This window comes from Heteronotia binoei, chromosome 16, assembly GCF_032191835.1.
Source record: "Heteronotia binoei isolate CCM8104 ecotype False Entrance Well chromosome 16, APGP_CSIRO_Hbin_v1, whole genome shotgun sequence".
In the NCBI taxonomy this organism is placed as follows: domain Eukaryota; kingdom Metazoa; phylum Chordata; class Lepidosauria; order Squamata; family Gekkonidae; genus Heteronotia; species Heteronotia binoei.
Genome location: NC_083238.1, coordinates 49,730,026 through 49,749,811, shown reverse-complemented (window position 1 = coordinate 49,749,811; position 19,786 = coordinate 49,730,026). Strand labels below are relative to the sequence as shown.

Sequence of the window (19,786 nt, the reverse complement as noted above, 5' to 3'; positions counted from 1 at the left end):
CGAGAGGGAGTGCGCGCCAAAAATAACGCCTAGGCTAGCTTTTTAAAATCTCCGAGGTAGGGTTCGTCCTGATAGGAAAACCCATGTGTGTGACTGCACAGATGACCACTCGAAGATCATCAATTACAGGTGAGTAACCTGTTTTTCTCCCATATAAGGGCCCGCGCACTTAGCCACTACACCAAACTGGCCGACACAAAATGGGTTACTACTCAAGGAAACCACAGCCCTCGGTTTGTAAGACCTGAACAAGGTGGTTAACAATAGGCAGTTTTGGAGGACATTGATTAATACGGTCGCTATGAGTCAGAACCAGCTTGATAGTACTTACCGCACACGCAACTGGGAAACTGCAACCCTACTCTGCGTCCCTGTCTTAAGAACATAAGAGAAGCCATGTTGGATCAGGCCAATGGCCCATCCAGTCCAACACTCTGTGTCACACAGTGGCCAAAAAACCGAAGTGTCATCAAGAGGTCCACCAGTGAGGCTAGAAGCCCTTCCACTGTGCCCCCCCCCAAGCACAAGAATACAGAACATCACTGCCCCAGACAGAGAGTTCCAACAATACGCTGTGGCTAATAGTCATTGATGGACCTTTGCTCCATACGTTTATCCATTCCCCTCTTGAAGCTGTCTATGCTTGTAGCTGCCGCCACCTCCTGTGGCAGTGAATTCCACATGTTAATTACCCTTTGGGTGAAGAACTACTTCCTTTTATCTGTTCTAACCCGACTGCTCAGCAATTTCATTGAGTGCCCATGAGTTCATGTATTGTGAGAAAGGGAGAAAAGGAGTTCTTTCTCTACCTTCTCTATCCCATGCATAATCTTGTAAACCTCTATCATGTCACCCTGCAGTCGACGTTTCTCCAAGCTAAAGAGGCCGAATTGTTTTAACCTTTCTTCATAGGGAAAGTGTTCCAAACCTTTAATCACTCAAGTTGCCCTTTTCTGCACTTTTTCCAACACTATAATATCTTTTCTGAGGTGCAATGACCAGAATTGTACACAGTACTCCAAATGAGGCTGCACCATTGATTTATACAGGGGCAAAGAGCCCTGAGGCGCAGAGTGGTAAAGCTGCAGTACTGCAGTCGGAGCCTCTGCTCACGACCTGAGTTCGATTCCAGCAGAAGCTGGTTCAGGTAGCCGGATCAGGTTGACTCAGTGTGTGGGGTGCCACAAGGTGCAGTTCTCTCTCCAATGTTATTTAACATCTACATGCGCCCCCTTGCCCAGATTGCTCGGAGGTTTGGGCTTGGGTGCCACCAATATGCAGATGACACCCAGCTCTATCTACTAATGGACGGCCGGCCTGACTGCGTCCCGGAAAACCTGGACCTAGCATTGCAGGCCGTGGCAGGTTGGCTCAGGCTGAGTGGGTTGAAGTTGAATCCAACGAAGACAGAGGTCCTTTGCTTGGGCCATGGTGCCCCGGGAAGGGAAATTCCTCTCCCGGTTTTTGACGGTGTGCCGCTGAAAGCAGCCCATAGGGTCAAGAGCTTGGGGGTTCTTCTGGAGCCTTCATTATCAATGGAGGCACAGATAGCGGCCACTGCCAAGTCCGCGTTTTTTCATCTTCGACGGGCGAAGCAGTTGGCCCCCTTCCTTGGGCGCCGGGATCTAGCAATGGTGATCCATGCAACGGTCACCTCGAGACTGGACTACTGTAACGCCCTCTACGTGGGGCTGCCCTTGTGCCGAACCCGGCAGCTGCAGCTAGTGCAGAACGCGGCAGCTAGGCTGTTGTTGGGACTCCCAAGATGGGAGCACATACGGCCGGGGCTGCGCGGACTGCACTGGCTGCCAGTGGTGTACCGAGTTCGTTACAAAGTGCTGGTTATTACCTTTAAAGCCCTATATGGCTGAGGACCTGCCTACTTGAGGGACCGTCTCTCCCCATACGAACCCCAGAGAGCGCTGAGATCAGCTGGAAAGAACCAGCTGAATATCCCTGGGCCAAGGGAGGCCAGATTGAAGACTACTCGGGATCGGGCCTTCTCCATTGCAGCTCCACTATTGTGGAACCAACTCCCGGAGGAGGTGCGGGCCCTGCGGTGTCTAGACCAATTTCGCAGGGCCTGCAAGACCTACCTCTTTAAAATAGCCTTCACTTAATAGCGAGCCAAGAAAGATTCGCTGGATATGTTTTAGCCACTGAATTTTATAGAAGATCTGAGTCATAGCACCATAACGTTAATTTTAATACAAGTTGATTTTATGATTTAATGATGGTTTTATATAATTGTAATTATTGTGAATTATGGTTTTATTGTACATTGTATTTATATGTTGTGAGCCGCCCTGACCCTGCCTCGGTGGGGAGGGCAGGATATAAATAAAAGGTATTATTATTGTTGTTGTTATTATTATTATTATTCCATCCTTCTGAGGTCGGTAAAATGAGTACCTAGCTTGCTGGGGGGAAAGTGTAGGTGACTGGGGAAGGCAATGGCAAACCACCCCATAAAAAGTCTGCCATGAAAACCACTCAGCCTTCCATCCTTCCGAAAATGAGTAAAATGAGTACCCAGCTTGCTGGGGGGAAAGTGTAGGTGACTGGGGAAGGCAATGGCAAACCACCCCGTAGAAAGTCTGCCGCGAAAACGTTGTGAAAGCAACGTCACCCCTGAGTCGGAAATGACTGGTGCTTGCACAAGGAACTACCTTTTATTATGATACTGGCTGATTTGTTTTCAATTCCCTTCCCTTGGGCAATAGCTAACCACCTCTGAACATCTCTTGCCTTGAAAACTCCATCGGGGTCTCCATAAGTTAGCTGTGACTTGTCAGCACTTTCCACCCCCACAGTAATCTTCACTGGTAGACTGAAGAAAGATTTTTCTCCAAAGACTGTCTTTCCATTGCAATTGCAAAGCAGTCTTCCCTGTATCTCCCCCCGCCCTGTCCTTGCGTGTCCATGTAAACACAGGGCAATTATTAAATTCCATTTGAAGTCATCAGTTCGGACCCTTTTGAATTTTCAGGCTAGTCGCTGCAGATTTCCTTCCATGTTGCTATAAATGAGGAAGAAATATGAGGACATGATCTGTGGTTTACGGGCAGGGCTTTCCAGTGCAAAATGTATTAAAAACCCAGAGTGGCCTTGACCTCTTGACGGTTAGAAAGGTCAGGCCAAACCCTTGTCAATATGAATCCACACAGCCATCGACTACTGTGATGAGCGATTGTAGACTTATGGAAAATGCCAACAACTTACGGAAAATGCCAACAAGGAAAGGCAGACGATAAACCTCTTTTATTTGTTATTTCTTCAGACAGTTAAAAAACACTTAGCAAGACGACCTCATAATCAATCTCAGGGTTGACCTGAACAATCGCCTCTGTCCCTTACTGTTGTGCCCACTCTTAGTCCTGTGTTCCAGTTCTGCCACCCCTCCATCCTTTCCTCCTGTTATGCTGGCTTTTGGGGAGGTGGGGGTGGAATTTCCATTGAATTCTGAGCTGTAGGTGATGGAAAAGCATATCCTGAGGTTGATGATGATATTGGATTTATATCCCGCTCTCCACTCTGCATTTCAGAGTCTCAGAGTGTCTCACAATCTCCTTTACCTTCGTCCCCCACAACAGTCACCCTGTGAGGTGGGTGGGGCTGAGAGGGCTCTCACAGCAGCTGCCCTTTCAAGGACAACCTCTGCCAGAGCTATGGCTGACCATGCCAGCAGGTGCAAGCGGAGGAGTGGGGAATCAAACCCGGTTCTCCCAGACAAGAGTCCGCACACTTAACCACTACACCAAACTGGCTCTCATATGGAGGTCAAAGGAGGACTTCCAGGTGTAGTCTACCTAGCTTTGTCACTGTGCACTTGTGTAGCATGCTTTTTTTCCCTGCTGGGAATTCCCTGCCAAATTAGGTCAGGGGTGTTGAACTCATTTGTTATGAGGGCCGGATCTGATATAAATGAGACCAGGCCGGGTTGTGCCATGCGTGTCATGAAATGTAATGCCAGGGAGCAGAGAGATAAACGTTATAAAGGACACAGACAAACACAACGGTTTTTTTAAAATTTAAAACATGCTGAAAACATTGGCACTTGTTGATCTTAAAGGTGCTTTCTTTGTGTCTTTCCCTTGCAGTCCAGGCACTCTCAGTTGCGCAAGCACAGCTACTGAGCCTCTCTTCTATTGGCTGAGGATCCTCCCCCTCTTGGTCCCCTGAGGAAGGAAGGAAAGAGCCAGAGTTTCCTTTGAAGCAAGCTATCCCTTCCCCACTTCCTCCCCAAGGGAGAAGCCAATGGAGGAAATCGAGACTTTGCTCTGTAGCTAGCTCCTATGCCAGGGGTGGCCAATGGTAGCTCTCCAGATGTTTTTTTTGCCTACAACTCCCATCAGTCCCAGCTGCCAGCATGGCTGATGGCTGGGGCTGATGGGAGTTGTAGACAAAAACATCTGGAGAGCTACCATTGGCCACCTCTGCCCTATGCGATTGAGCAAGCCTTGCAAAGCAAGCTGTGATGCAGAAGGAAGCAAGAGAGAGGGAGAAGGAAGCAGATGACAGCCAGTTGCTTGGGGGCCTGATTCAGCCCCCGGACTGCATGTTTGACACCCCTGCCGTAGGGTTTTCAAGACAAGAAATATTCAGAGGTGGTTTGCTGTTGCCTGCCTCTCTGTCACAACCTTTTACTCTCTTGGTGGTCTCTCATCCACATACTACCCAAGACCGGTTCTGCTTAGCTTCCAAGATCTGACAAAATCAGTATATGTTGCTTTATCCAGATCAGAGTCTAACATACTAGAAGAATCGCAGCTAGCACAATTGGATAACTGAATAAAACCGAGGAAATGGCAGCCAGGGTGCATCTAATTTTGTTGGAATGTACCACATGGAATTACTGCTCCATTGAACGCGAAATGTCAAAAACATCTCTAGGCTGGAACAGTGTTTAGATATTCACAGCTGTGCTTGTATACAATTGTCTGAAACCAGTTCGGGCTTAGCGAGTGGCCTACGGGACACACATAAATGGAAATGTCAGCATCAGTTTTGGTTGGAAAGCAGGGAGGTTCATTATTGCCAAGAGAGAGAACAGGGCAGCTAAGAGCAGCGTGGATGAATCAGTTTGCAGAAGGGATGCAGCTAATTTCCATTTATTATTTGCTTGCTTTTTCATATTGCAAATTAACACAGCAGGCGACATTTCTACAATGCACCAATCCTGCAGTTATTGTATGTAATACAGTAGAAGGAAAATCTTGGAAAATCCTCATTTTAGAACAGCACACTTGGCACCTAATTGCGCAATTCAGACAGACATTGTCAGTTTAAAAAATTAAGCAAAGTTCCATTTTCTTAAAGGGAGCAGAAGGGGGGAAAGGAGCGATTAGTTCAAGCAGTGAATCTCCATTGACTTCGAACACTAAATGGCAAAGACCCCAACATGGTGTTCTGGTTTAATGAATTATGACCAGTAATTGAGATAGATGTTCTCTACACTTCCAAATCGAGGTTTGTTTGCAGTGTAGCCTTGTTTTCAAAGTTCACTCTCCTAGGCAAAATAACACTTTTTCTAGTTATTTGAGATAGCTATAGAATCCCTCAGTCTGTGTGCCTACAGTGGAGAAATAAAATTAGTCATTTTCGGCCCTGGCTCTGACTTGGTAGAATTCTCTGCTGGTTAACACCAAGACTGATTTCCCACTCGCCTTACACTGCTCTGACGCTCGTCTTCTCCACGGGGCTTCCGTCCGATTTCACACTATCTGCCCCGGGGCTGCAACTAGCGTTGGCTTTTTTGCACAGCAAACAGAAACTGGTTTTTAGAGGTTTCTGTTTGCTGCATGAAAAAGCCGACGCTAGTTGCAGCCCCGGGGCAGATAGTGTGAAATTGAAGGGAAGCCCCGCTGAGAAGATGAGCGTCAGAGTGGTGGAAGGCGAGTGGGAAATTGGTTCAGGGCTTTGTGGGACCTGTTACAATTCCACAGGACCTGTAAGGCACAGCAGTGTTCCACTAGATATACAGTCGAGGACAGCAGCGGTTTTTGACTGTTTAATAGTTCTTAAGAACTGTATGAGTCACAATCTGTTTTCCCCCTCTTCCCGCGTCACTAATGTAAATTGGGGGATGGGCTAGAATTGCATGATGGCGCCATATGGTTATTGGGTTCTGGAACTGTATCTTAATTTTTTAATGTGTTTTATACAAAATTTGTTGTGAACTACCCAGAGCCCGCGTACAGGGAGGGTGGTATACAAGCCTAATATAATACATATAAACATGATGTACCTGCCAAGGCATTAGACTAAGACAGTGTAAACTGGGAGTGTTGTGAATTCAGGTTCAACACAGCGTTTGGGGAGGGGCCGTGGCTCACATGCCAGCTCCCTGGCATGCAGAAGGTCCCAGGTTCAATCCCCAGCATCTCCAGTTAAAAGGATCAGGTAGGAGGTGGTATGAAGGACCTCAGCCTGAGACCCTGGAGAGCCACTGCTGGTCTGAGTAGGCAATATTGACCTTGTTGGGCCAAGGGTAGAAGGCAGCTTCATAAGAACATAAGAGAAGCCATGTTGGATCAGGCCAGTGGCCCATCCAGTCTGACACTGTGTCACACAGTGGCCAAAACAACCAGGTGCCACCAGGAGCTTCATCAGTGGGGCTAGAAGCCCTTCCACTGTGCCCCCAAGCACCAAGAATACAGAGCATCACTGCTCCAGACAGAGTTCCATCTATACCTTGTGGCTAGTAGCCACTGATGGACCTCTGCTCCATATGTTTATCCAGTCCCCTCTTGAAGCTGTCTATGCTTGCAGCCGCCGTCACCTCCTGTGGCAGTGAAGGTGGTGTTCATGTGTTCCTGTGTGTGTGTATATTCATTGTGGAGAAGAACAGAGGTTTTGTACAAATGTATAAAAGTAAGGAAGCTACAAGATTTGTCAGTAGTTCATTGAGCCAGAAACAGAGTCCGGTACCCAATTATTATTATTTATTCAATTTGATTAACGCCCCATCCTGACAAATGGCGGGCGTTGGGTGATTTCCAACAGCAGGCAATAAATACAATCATATAAAAATCAGTAAAATCAATTAACGAAGATAAATTATAAATTCCAACAGCATCCTATTAAAATTGTGTTCCGTATTTCCGGATGCTGAATTGTGGTGGGGGACCCCGTTGGAGGGGGGAGATGCAAGCTCAGCAGCCGTTGCTGTCCTAATCAAAAGCCAGACGGAACATCTCTGCCTTACAGGCTTTGCAGAACTGTAAAAGATCTTGCAGGACCCTGATGTTCTCTGGCAGAGAGTTCCACCAGGTCAGGGCCAGGACTGAAAAAGTCCTGGCTCTCAGTCTTGGCCAGTTTGGCGTAGTGGTTAAGTGCGCGGACTCTTATCTGGGAAAACCGGGTTTGATTCCCCACTCCTCCACTTGCAGCTGCTGGAATGGCCTTGGGTCAGCCACAGCTCTGGCAGAGGTTGTCCTTGAAAGGGCAGCTGCTGTGAGAGTCCTCTCAGCCCCACCCACCTCACAGGGTGTCTGTTGTGGGGGAGGAAGGGAAAGAAGATTGTAAGTCACTCTGAGACTCGGAATGGAGGGCAGGATATAAATCCAATATCATCTTCTTCTTCATAGAGGACAGCTGGACCTCTTTGGGGCCGGGGATCACTATCAAATTATGACCAGTAGAGTGTAATATTCTTCCAGGGACATAGTGGAGGGTGCAGTCCCCTAGATACGTCTGTCCCAGACCGCTGAAGGCCTTAAAGGCAAGGCTTTTTTTTTTTAGCAGGAACTCCTTTGCATATTAGGCCACACACCCCGATGTAGCCAGGCCTCCAAGAGCTGACAGTAGGCCTTGTAATAAGAGTCCTGTAAGCTCTTGGAGGATTGGCTACATCAATATGCAAAGGAGTTCCTGCTACAAAAAAAGCCCTGCTTAAAGGTCATAACCGAAATCTTGAATCTGACTCAGGACTCCACCGGAAGTCCAGTGCGGCTGGTGCAGCACAAGTTGAAAGTGCGCCATCCGTGGCATTCTGGTCAGGACTTTCACCGCCACATTCTGGACCCGCATTCTCTGTCTGCGTAACCCAGGAGTTTGCGACCAACCGTCGGAGCAGAATATGTTTCTGTGTGTTCTGATTGTCCATCTTCAAAAACTGCTTGTGCAGGTGGCAGAGTTAAAAGGATCTGGTTACTCTGTGCAAACTTGGCAGCCATATGTATGCCATACCTGGTAGCATCACAGTGATGTTTCCTGTGTTTTAATTTGCCTGTGTTGGCCTCTTTCTTCTTTACAGATCAATGCGGTGCGGTCCATTGTTCCTAACAAAAGCAACAATGAAATTGTGCTAGTGCTACAGCAGTTCGATAACAACGTAGACAGAGCTGTACAAGCTTTTATGGACGGTATGTACCCTTTACAAAGATATTTCAGAAAACAACAGAGTCCCAGATGGCTTATTGTCTGTGTAAAGCAAGCTGTAGCGCTCAAACTTTATGAAACAGGATCCCCTTCTAAATTTATTCTGGAGATCATTTGCAAAGGAATTCCACACTGCTTTCCCTTTCTTCGACATAAAAAGTAAGAATCTGAGTGAAGAAGTTTATAGTTTAGGGGTTTTTTAGTATTCGTTAAGTATGTACATTTTGGGGCCATTTTGTACATTATGTCTGCAGTCACACACTCTAAGTAATGCACTTTCAATCCACTTTCAGTTCACTTTCCAACTGGATTTTATTGTATGATCTGGTAAAATCAAGTTGGAAAGGGCATAGAAAGTGGATTGAAAGTGAATTATTTGGTGTGTGTGATCACACCCTATGTCCTAAGACAAATCCAAATTTGCCATCAAGCCTTCCAGAACCTTCTGTCTCAGTTTGCCTAATTCTACCTCTTCCCTTCTGGCCTAGTGACCAACCAGAGAGAAAATAACCTACTTTGGGGTTCTTATCATTGGCGAGCCAGTCCGGAGTTCTGATCCACAATTTTTGAGAACCACTGGTATATCGGAGATGAAAACAATCGACGGGTCATGCTAAATGCGAACGTCCTACTTTTCCAAAGGATATAGCACTGTCTTTGTTAGCTTAATCTAAAAGTTTTGGTCTGAACTCTGCCAATGCTCATTTCCATTCCAGGATGTGGCAGAATTTCTTTTGGGGTTGGTCCTCTTTATGAAATTAGCTACAAGAGGTCCAAGCCATCCAGCAGTATCATGCATTCATATTGCTAATAACAGTTTCAGGCTAAGAGTTAGTTGCTAGAATGGAGGTCAGTAGAAAAGACGTTTGCTCCTTGGGAGGACAGCTGTGGCGAACCTGGTCAGTATAATAAAAAGTAGAGACATCACCCTGCCAACAAAAGTCCGTATAGTCAAAGCGATGGTATTTCCAGTAGTAATGTATAGCTGTGAGAGCTGGACCATAAGGAAGGCTGAGCACAGAAGAATAGATGATTTCAAGCTGTGATACTGGAGAAGACTCTTGAGTGTCCCTTGGACTGCAAGAAGATCCAATCAGTCAGTCCTAAGGGAAATCAACCCTGACTGTTCCCTGGAAGGTCAGATGCTGAAGCTGAAGCTCAGATACTTTGGCCACCAAATGAGAAGGGAGCACTCCCTGGAGAAGACCCTGATGCTGGGAAAGACAGAAGGCAAAAGAAGAAGGGGACAGCAGAAGATGAGATGGCTGGACAGCGTTGCTGATGTAACAAACACGAATTTGAGCAGGCTTCGGAGGATGATGGAAGACAGGAGGGCCTGGCGTGACTTTGCCCATGGGGTCACAAAGAGTCAGACTCGACTGTGTGACTGAACAACAACAACAGAAAAGTAGGTGAAAGGATGAAAGCTATCTGGGGGCAACCTTAGCCTTATATGGTATGAGCAGGAACCGGAAGGAGTGACGATAACTGATCCCTTGGCAGAGGGTGAATTATTATTATTATTATTAATAATAATAATAATAATAATTTGATTTATATCCTGCCCTCCCCACCAAGGCGGGCTCAGGGCGGCTTACAACATAAAATTCAAAACAATAAGGTTGATAAATATTAAAATACATTGAATAATTTACAACAGTTAAAACAATAAAACAGAAAACGATCTAACAGTGCGGTGCTATTCTACAACCTTCCTTCGCAGTTTTTAGGTACCAGTCAGTTATATTCCAACTGGAAGAGGACCGTCTTACAGGCCTTGCGGAACTTCCCAAGGTTCCGCAAGGCCCTCACCTCTTCTGGTAGCTGGTTCTACCAGCAGGAGGCTGTAATTGAAAAGGCCCTATCCCTGGTTGACTTCAGACGGGTCTCCTTCGGCCCGGGGATTACTAGCAGATTTTGGGAACCAGATCTAAGCACACTCTGGGGAACATGTGGTGAGAGACAGTCCCTAAGGTAGGTAGGTCCTAGGCCATATAGGGCTTTAAAGGTGATAACCAGCACCTTGTACCGAACCTGGTATATTATTGGCAGCCAGTGCAGTCCCCGAAGCCCCGGCTGAATGTGCTCCCACTTGGGGAGCGGCATTCTGCACTAGCTGCAACTTCCGGGTTCGGCACAGGGGCAGCCCCATGTAGAGGGCATTACAGTAGTCCAACCTCGAGGTGACGGTTGCACAGATCACTGTTGCCAGATCGCCATGCTCCAGGAAAGGGGCCAACTGCCTCGCCCACCTAAGATGAAAGAATGCGAACTTAGCAGTGGCTGCTATCTGGGCCTCCATTGTCAGGGCAGGCTCCAGTAGTACCCCCAAGCTCTTGACCATGTGCGCCATTGTCAGTGGCGCACCATCAAAGGCCAGTAGGGGAATTTCCCTTCCCAGACCACACTGACCCAAGCAAAGGACCTCTGTCTTCGCTGGATTTAGTTTCAATCTACTCAGCCTAAGCCATCTAGCCACGGCTTGTAACGCCAGGTCCAGATTTTCTGGGACACAGTCAGGCTGGCTGTCCATTAGTAGATAGAGCTGGGTGTCATCAGCGTACTGGTGACAACCCAACCCATACCTCTGGGCAAGTGGGCGCATGTAGATGTTGAACAACATCGGGGAGAGCACCGCCCCCTGAGGCACCCCGCAATCAAGCGTGTGTTTCTGGGACAGTTCACCCCCAATCGCCACCCTTTGGCCCCGACCATCAAGGAAAGAGGAAAGCCATTGTGGGGCCAACTCCTGAATCCCCGCGTCGGCGAGGCGGCAAGTCAGCAACCGATGGTCAACCGTATCGAACGCTGCCAGTAGGTCCAAGAACATCAGTACCTCCGAGCCGCCTTGATCCAGGTGCTGCTGAAGGTCATCCACCAGGGCGACCAGCACTGTCTCCGTCCCATGGCCCGGGCAAAAGCCGAACTGATAGGGATCGAGAACGGAAGCATCCTCCAGAAAGCCATCTGCAGGTGCAGTTGGAGTTCTGGAATGTGGGTAATGCATATTATCAGATAAGATATAAAGTTTATTAGATACCAGTTTCCAAGGAAAATGCTTTATAAACCCTGGGATTTAGGCAGAAGCTGCAGACAGCATTAGAGTTAGGGGGTCTCTATGCTGGTCAAGCCATGAATTTAACTATCCTTTTTGATTTCAAACCTTATTAGAGATCTCTAATATAGAATGGGAAGAGCCCCGTAGCGCAGAGTGGTAAAGCTGCGGTACTGCAGTCGGAGCCCTCTGCTCACGACCTGAGTTCGATCCCAGCGGAAGCTGGTTCAGGTAGCCAGCTCCAGGTTGACTCAGCCTTCCATCCCTCCGAGGTTGGTAAAATGAGTACCCAGCTTGCTGGGGAGAAAGTGTAGATGACTGGAGAAGGCAATGGCAAACCACTCTGTAAAAAGTCTGCCGTGAAAACGTTGTGAAAGCAACGTCACCCCAGAGTCGGAAATGACTGGTGCTTGCACAGGGGACCTTTCCTTTCCTTTCCTGTTGATTTCAAACCTTATTAGAGATCTCTAATTTAGAATGGGACTTAGGTTTTCATAGAATTAATGCTTTAAAAGTTATTAGATTATGACAGTGCAAGCTTAACTACAAGAGCTGGGTAAAGTTCATCTGAATTCTAAATGCATAGCCTTCTAACTGTATCCAGAAACTGTGCTAATGTTATCTGTTGTTTTTTCTTTCTGTCCATATATATTTTAAGCCTTCTGTCTAAAGGAGAAACTTGGGAGTCTAATAAAGTTTATCTGAGTGAGTTCCTGAGTTTGTTTGGTTTATTGATGGGTATAGAAAGTGTACTTAAGTAAATCCCGCCCCACAGGACGGGGGAGGTTTCATCGTCCTTAAGAGTTGGTGTCACCCAACATGTGGCAGCAGCGGCAAACTCCATATATATTGGGGAACACAAACAGATTTAGCACAGTTCTGCTTGTTCAAGATCTTGTGTGAAACCTAGTGCTTTCCACTATAATATATATCATAGTACCTGGAAGTTTGTATCATAGTACCTTGTGCAAGCAGGAACTCAAGTGGAGATACATTAATTTTGACTTCACACAAATGGCTACCACAGACTTTTTTGTGTGTTTCCTCTTGTGCAAATAGCACCAGCAGAAGTTTTGTGCTAGATCCAACACACTGTTTAGCGGTAGAAGAAGAAAAAGATATTGGAGTTATACCCCTCCCTTCACTCTGAATCTCAGAACAGCTCACAATCTCCTTTACCTTCCTCCCCCACAAGAGACACCCTGTGAGGTAGGTGGGGCTGAGAGAGCTCTCCCAGGAGCTGCCCTTTGGAGGACAACCTCTGCTAGAGCTATGGCTGACCCAAGGCCATTCCAGCAGCTGCAAGTGGAGGAGTTGGGAATCAAACCCGGTTCTCTTAGATAAGAGTCTGTGCACTTAACCACTACGCCAAACTGGCTACTGCATAGAGATGGGTGCTAGCATACAGACTTTGGCTGTTCCTTTTATCTCCTTTCCTTTTCTGCTACATGTTTCTTCTGTTCATTGCATCTTTTCTGCAATCAGGGCAGATCCAAATTTTAGATATTTTGCACTGGTGTTTTCCCAGTCAGGTTTGCCATAGATGTATATGTAGGTATATATAAAATATACATGCATGTTGTCCATACTTTATATATGTTGAAGTGCAAAACAGAGAGCTGCCCTTCATTTGAGACCTTGGAGGTGGCAGTGCACTTCTCTACAAAGAGCATAGCATAGATTAATTAACAGCTCAGCAGACATGGCAAAGAAATTGGCAGCAGACCAGGAGAGCCAGTTTGGTGTAGTGGTTAAGTGTGCGGACTCTTATCTGGGAGAACCAGGTTTGATTCCCCACTCCTCCACTTGCAGTTACTGGAATGGCCTTGGGTCAGCCGTAGCTTTCGTAGGAGTTGTCCTTGAAAGGGCAGCTGCTGTAAGAGCTCTCTCAGCCTCACCTACCTCACAGGGTGAGGGGAGGGGGGTGGGAAGGTAAAGGATATTGTGACCACTCTGAGATTCAGAGTATAGGGCGGGATATAAATCTGCAGTCTTCTTCTTTATGTCCTCTCTAATGCTTTGGAACAAATTCTCCATATATACCAGCCTCAATTGTGGTTTAGCAGTTAGCACATTGCAGTTAACCAGAGTTAATGCTAACCAGGTTGCCTCTTAGCGAAAGCTTGTTAACCAGCTGCAGACCATTGGGTCAGACTCTGGTAGGTATGTGTCAGCTCTGATTTACTTCTGTGCTGTCACAGGAAACACTTGTGCACTGCCATTATTATATCTTTTCAAAGCATATCCATTCTTAAGCTAAGCTTTTGACTCATTGATTAAATAGTCTTAAATCCAAATTTAATATTCAGATAGCTCAGTGGTGGCTAAACTTGTGGTTCTTTCACACAAACGGTGGCTCTGAAAGCAACCACCACCCTATCACTGGCTTGGAGAAGGCATTTCTCTCTTTAAATCCCTTGCCAAGTCAGCCAGCAGTTTGGAGAATGCATTTAAAGTTGCTTTCTTTCTACCTCTCCTCTCCTTCCCTTTCCATCTATTTCCCTCCCTCCTTCCCTCCCTCCCTCCCTCCCTCCCTTCCTTCCTTCCTTCCTTCCTGCTCTCAAATATCTGATGTTTATTCTATGTGGCTCTTACATTAAGCAAGTTTGGCACCCCTGAGGTAGTCCAAAATGACCAGCTATATGACTTCTCTTGTATACAGTGAACAAAAATATAAATTGAAATATCAAGCATGTGGAACAAAGGACGTGGAGGGGGGCAGGCACTGGTTTTTAAAAGGACTGTGTTTCTCCTTCCCGAGGGGCAAGGAAATCTTGTTGAGCCCCTCTCGACCTTAATGAGTTCTCACCATGCATTTCTGTGTCTGTTAGTCATTACTCAGGGGTTTATAGACTAAAGGTGCTGGTGGAGGCACTACCCAGTGAGGGTTAATTGAATGTAGGTCCCTCCCACTGTTATCCTGAAAGCTTTATCTCTTTGACAGAAGTTGAACCAATCCTGTAGTATGACCTTCCACGACATTACATATAAATCACTGTCAGATTTCATGTAATAGTCAGCTGTAAAAATACAGTCAGAAGAAGGGGTTAAAAAAAAAACCCCACATCAGTCTTCAGTGTCTGAGAAAGAGCAAGTGTTTTTGCTTTTGTTTTTACAGTTCTTCTAAAAACCCCACAGAATTGATTTGACAGGCATTAAAAGAATTCCATGGTAAAGCCCCTACCGTGAAAAAGTCTGTGGTCCTTGAGGTTGTCGGCAGTCACACCACTCTCTGCATAAATTTATAGCTGTGTCTGTGCTCTGTAGTTAACTACGCTCCTTAAACTGCTGTTGGCCAAAGTGGTCTGCAGATAGCTGTGCGTGTAGCAAACAGTTACAAATTCAAGGCATAGCGGCCAAACACAAGGCAAAAATCTGCAGAATAAGTTGTCCTAAATCATGATTTCCTATGTCTTTCCTGCTGTCTGGTATGGCAGACATAGGTTGATAGCAGCAGGATATTATTTATTATTTTCCATTTATAGCCCGCCCTTTCCCAAATGGGCTCTGAGCAGGTCACAACACTCAACAATACAAGGTTAAAATCAGATACATATGATAAAATAATATACAATCTAAAAGTAATAGCCTGAAAACAAACTCCAATTCTGCAGTTAGTCGTGTCAATTGCTTCCACTCCTTCCGTACATCCCCCAGCTGGTATAAGATAAACGGTCAACATAATTATTTTACCAGGGTTCCTGTCAGCAGGGAGGCCACAGAAAAACAAAATGTCCACCGCCTCAGTCGAATGCCTGGTGGGACAGCTCTGTCTTACAGGCCGTGTACCAGTAATACCGGTAATGGTAAAGGTAATCCACAGTAAGAATTAAAACTCAGATATTACCAAACAAAAGGAATAAAGAGAAAACCAATTTCTCCCTTCAAATCACTGGAAAATAACAACCATTACTGCATTCAAGAAATGGTCACCCAGTTGGAAGGAGGAAGATTATTTTATAGCCAGTGTTGCTGTTTATCATATATGAGCACTTCCTGAAGTGGTTTTTTTTTTCAATCTTTTTTTCTATTCCAGGCAGTGCCCTTCAAGTTCTAAAAGAATGGAATATGACAGGGAAAAAGAAGGTAAGGGGTTCCAAGGGAGAGTTAAGCGATTAAAACTATCTTATCCATGTAGTTTGCTAAGCACAAGGATGGGTTCTGTTGCCAGGTTGTTTTCTGCCTGTTTTCTGTAGTGATGTTTAGTTTGTTCCAGTTGCTGCTTTTCCATTTGTAATCCTGCTTTTGCTTGCTGCCGCCTTTGTGTTTGCAGGCTGAACTTAGCTGCACTGAACACAATTTTCAGAAGAATTCGCGTATTCATATGGAGATAATAAAACTGTTTTTCAGAATACTGTAAGCAGTTTTAATATGTGTGAGCTTTTTTACTGGCAGCTGAGCCCTGAGTGACAAAAGGAAGGAATTCTTCACAAATCGTTAACTATTGTAGTTAACTAATATAGTTAACTAAAGGTAAATGTAGACCCCTGTGCAAGCAGCAGTAATTTCCAACTCTGGGGTGATGTCACATCACGTTTTCATGGCAGACCTTTTTGTGGGGTGGTTTTGCCATTGCCTTCCCCAGTCATCTACACTTGACCCCCAGCAAGCTGGGTATTCATTTGACCAACCTTGGAAGGATGGAAGGCTGAGTCAACCTTGAACTGGCTACCTGAACCCAGCTTCCACCGGGATCGAACTCAGGTCATGAGCAGAGCTTGGACTGCTATACTGCAGCCTACCACTCTGCGCCACAGGGCTCTTAATATAGTTACCTAATAGCTCCTAGTTTAGATGGCATTCTAAATGGACAAGATATGTTCACCATGGATGGATCTTCCAGCAGTGATAAGCCATGATAGCTAAACAAATCTCCATATCCCTGCCTTTACACATCAATAACATGTTTGGATTTGGCACATTTTCTTGGGAGTCAAAAGCATGATCTCACAAAGGTGGTGGTGGTGTGTGTGTGCACAACACACAAAACTTTTCTTTTTGTAATAAATCGTAGGTTGGGAGAGTTGTGGACAATGTTTCAGTAAATGCTGTTGTTTACTGTATTGTCCCCCCGCCCCATGCTTTTTGCGATAGGCTTCCACTTTCTGTATAGTTGCAGCCCCAGCACACCCAGAAGGAGTTTCATATTAGTTAGAGGCAGGGGTGGAATTCTAGCGGGAGTTCCTTTGCATATTAGGCCACACCCCCTGATGTAGCCAATCCTCCAAGCTCTTGGAAGCTTTTTGAAGACTGGATACATCAGGGGGTGTGTGGCCTAATATGCAAAGGAGCTCCTACTAGAATTTCACCCTTGGTTAGAGGTTCTTCTTATATAGGCATAAATAGGAACTTGATTCTAACTAGTGTCTTAATTCTGAATACTGTATTTGTAGAATTTATTTTTATTTATTTATTTAGTTGATTTGTGTTCCCCCCTTTCCCAAGAATGGGCTCAGAGGGGGATCACATCATTTTAAAATAACAATTTAAATTATACAGTTAAAACAAATAAAATAGCAGTATATAAAGCAATATGCATAAACCAAAGTTAATACATTTGCAACATGCTAAAGTCTATAGTGACTATAGTCAATAAACAACGATAATGCAGCAGAGATGGTGCCTTAGTACAGAGGCCAGTCGATGGAGTCGGATGGCGGTTGCCTCAACCGAAGGCCTGGCAGAATAGCTCCATTTTGCAGGCCCTGTGAAAAGGTAGTCATTCAGTGAGAGCCCAGATTTCTACAGGGAGCTGATTCCACCAGGCCAGGGCTAAGGCCAAAAAGGCCCTGGTCAAGGCAAGTTGGACGTCCTTCGGCCAGTTATAGTCAGGAGGTGTTGTGGTGGGACTTAGTACATATTTATCGAATGGCGCAGAGTGGTAAAGCAGCAGTGTTGCAGTACTGTGGTCTGAACTCTCTGCTCACAACCTGAGTTCGATTCCGGCAAAAGCTGGATTCAGGTAGCCGGCCAAGGTTGTCTCAGCCTTCCATCCTTCTGAGGCTGGTAAAATGAGGACCCAGCTTGCTGGGGGGAAAGCGTAGATGACTGGGGAAGGCAATGGCAAACCACCCCGTAAAAAAGTCTGCCGTGAAAACGTTGTGAAAGCAACGTCACCCCAGAGTCGGAAATGACTGGTGCTTGCACAGGGGACCTTTCCTTTTTCCTAATCACTACCCAGAAATAATGTTGTTCTTCAGAAAGAACATAGCAGTTGGATCTGATGCAGCATCTCTGCCCTTCTGCTGTGGTTCTGTTCCCTCTAAAACTGTTGTCCGTGGGTTGGTAGATCCCAGGAATTTGTTGGTCAAAGTGTGTGTGGGGTGGTGGTGGTGTGCAAGACAGGAAGAATCAGTGAAAACTGCTTTCCCCTGCTTGCGCCTGTTGCAAAGAAAAAGGACACTTGGGTGGATCCAAACCATAATCTGTCCTGATACATTTTATTGCCTCCAAAAATACCTTCAGTGAAACAGAAGGAAGAAATAGAATCGACAAGCAATTAGCGCCAGCGTAGCTTATGGTTTTCCACTATGAAAAGCACCAAATTACTGCCCTCCAGTTCGCCTCTGCCTGTGCCAAATGGCCAGTGTCCAACGGAGAAAAATAAAAAATAGGGGAGGGACGGTGGCTCAGTAGTAGAGCATCTGCTTGGGAAGCAGAAGGTCCCAGGTTCAATCCCCGGCATCTCCAAAAAAGGGTCCAGGCAAATAGGTGTGAAAAACCTCAGCTTGAGACCCTGGAGAGCCGCTGCCAGTCTGAGAAGACAATACTGACTTTGATGGACCAAGGGTCTGATTCAGTATAAGGCAGCTTCATATGTTCAAAACCCAGCTGAATGCAGTATCAAACTGAATACGTATTAAAAGTCCCAAATTCCATTTGCTGGGCATGTTGATTGGGTGTTCCCGGGAGTACTTTGAAAGGGTACAGGCAGCATTTCCACTTCAAGCAAAAAGACACCCACATGCATCAGAGGAAATACGTCTTCCTAAGTTGTTCAGCTGCATCTGAAAATTGATTCTCTGCTCGCCCTGTAGGACTTTCCTCCCTTTGAAATGTGTTGTCTGCAAGGTGATCTGGCTGTTTTGCATGCCTTTACAAACTCTTCTGATATGAGAGGATGTGTTGTTTAGAGTTCAAAGTAGCAAAGTTGCCAAAATTCTGTACCTTTTAAAAAAAAAATCAATTGCTTCTTCCAGTAAAATGCCAGATCTTCAGGACTGAATGCATCTTATATGTTGCTCTTTTTTCCCTTCAGTGGAGCTCATAATACAGCACATCTATATGTATTGTTTTTGCTGACTTCTGCCATGAATAAACTTGAACTTAATACAGTACATCACAGTTAAGACACATTACTATATGGAATATAATTTATAGTGTGATTTGAAAATGAAAGTTTAGGCCTTGTTATCCCTGTTGTGAGATGACCAATACCCAGGCCTCATTTTGCGCAGGAGCTCACAGGAGTGGAGCTCTGGAACCTCTAAATCTTATTGTGTTCTTTCTTTCTTACCCCCCACCCCCACCCCAGATACTTGCTTCTGGGCTCCATTCTTCAAACCCCCTGTGCGAATTTTGCTGAACTCTAAGATCTGACGAGCTTTCTAATATTTTCCCCCACCAAAAAAAAAGGGAAAATAACCAAACAAATGGAAATCTTCATCATGCCACTGTGGCCACGTAGCAGAAAGTAATTTAAAAAGTATGATGGGAGTCAGGTTTTCTTATGACAGTTATAATTCAAGAAACATCTTAAGGTAGATGCTGAGCTGATATAATTTAGTGCACTTTCTGGTGATGTCAGGGGTGTGTGTGACATATGCAAATGAGTTATGCAAATGAGTTGTGCTAATGAGCTCTGGCACCTCTTTTTCTACAATATGGCCCCTTCCAGTTTGGTGTAGTGGTTAAGTGTGTGGACTCTTATCTGGGAGAACCGGGTTTGATTCCCCACTCCTCCACTTGCAGCTGCTGGAATGGCCTTGGGTCAGCCACAGCTCTAGCAGAGGTTGTCCTTGAAAGGGCAGCTGCTGTTGTGTCTGTTGTGGGGGGAGAAGACATAGGAGATTGTAAGCCGCTCTGAGTCTCTGATTCAGGGAGAAGGGCGGTGTATAAATCTTCAATTCTTTTTCTTCTTCTGCCAATACCTAATGATGCCTCTGTCCTTGAAACCTTTCTTCGCTGCAATCAATTGCTTCTTCCAGTAAAATTACAGATCTTCAGGGCTGAATGCATCTTATATATTATTCTTTTTTCCCCTTAAATGGAGCCCACGGCTTTTTTTTGTAGCAGGAACTCCTTTGCCTATAGGCCACTCCTCCCTGATGTAACCAATCCTCCAAGAGC

The 19,786-nt window shown here is 45.7% G+C and overlaps 1 protein-coding gene across 1 annotated transcript in view; it reads left to right on the top strand.

The window, feature by feature from the left end:
- Positions 1–19,786, top strand: part of SPATS2L (spermatogenesis associated serine rich 2 like) — a 134,991-nt gene that overhangs the window by 72,244 nt on the left and 42,961 nt on the right. The window contains exons 3-4 of the mRNA XM_060257299.1: positions 8,258–8,366; positions 15,474–15,523. Of these exons, the coding sequence (XP_060113282.1) occupies positions 8,258–8,366; positions 15,474–15,523 (159 nt within the window). The remainder of the gene's footprint in view (positions 1–8,257; positions 8,367–15,473; positions 15,524–19,786) is intronic.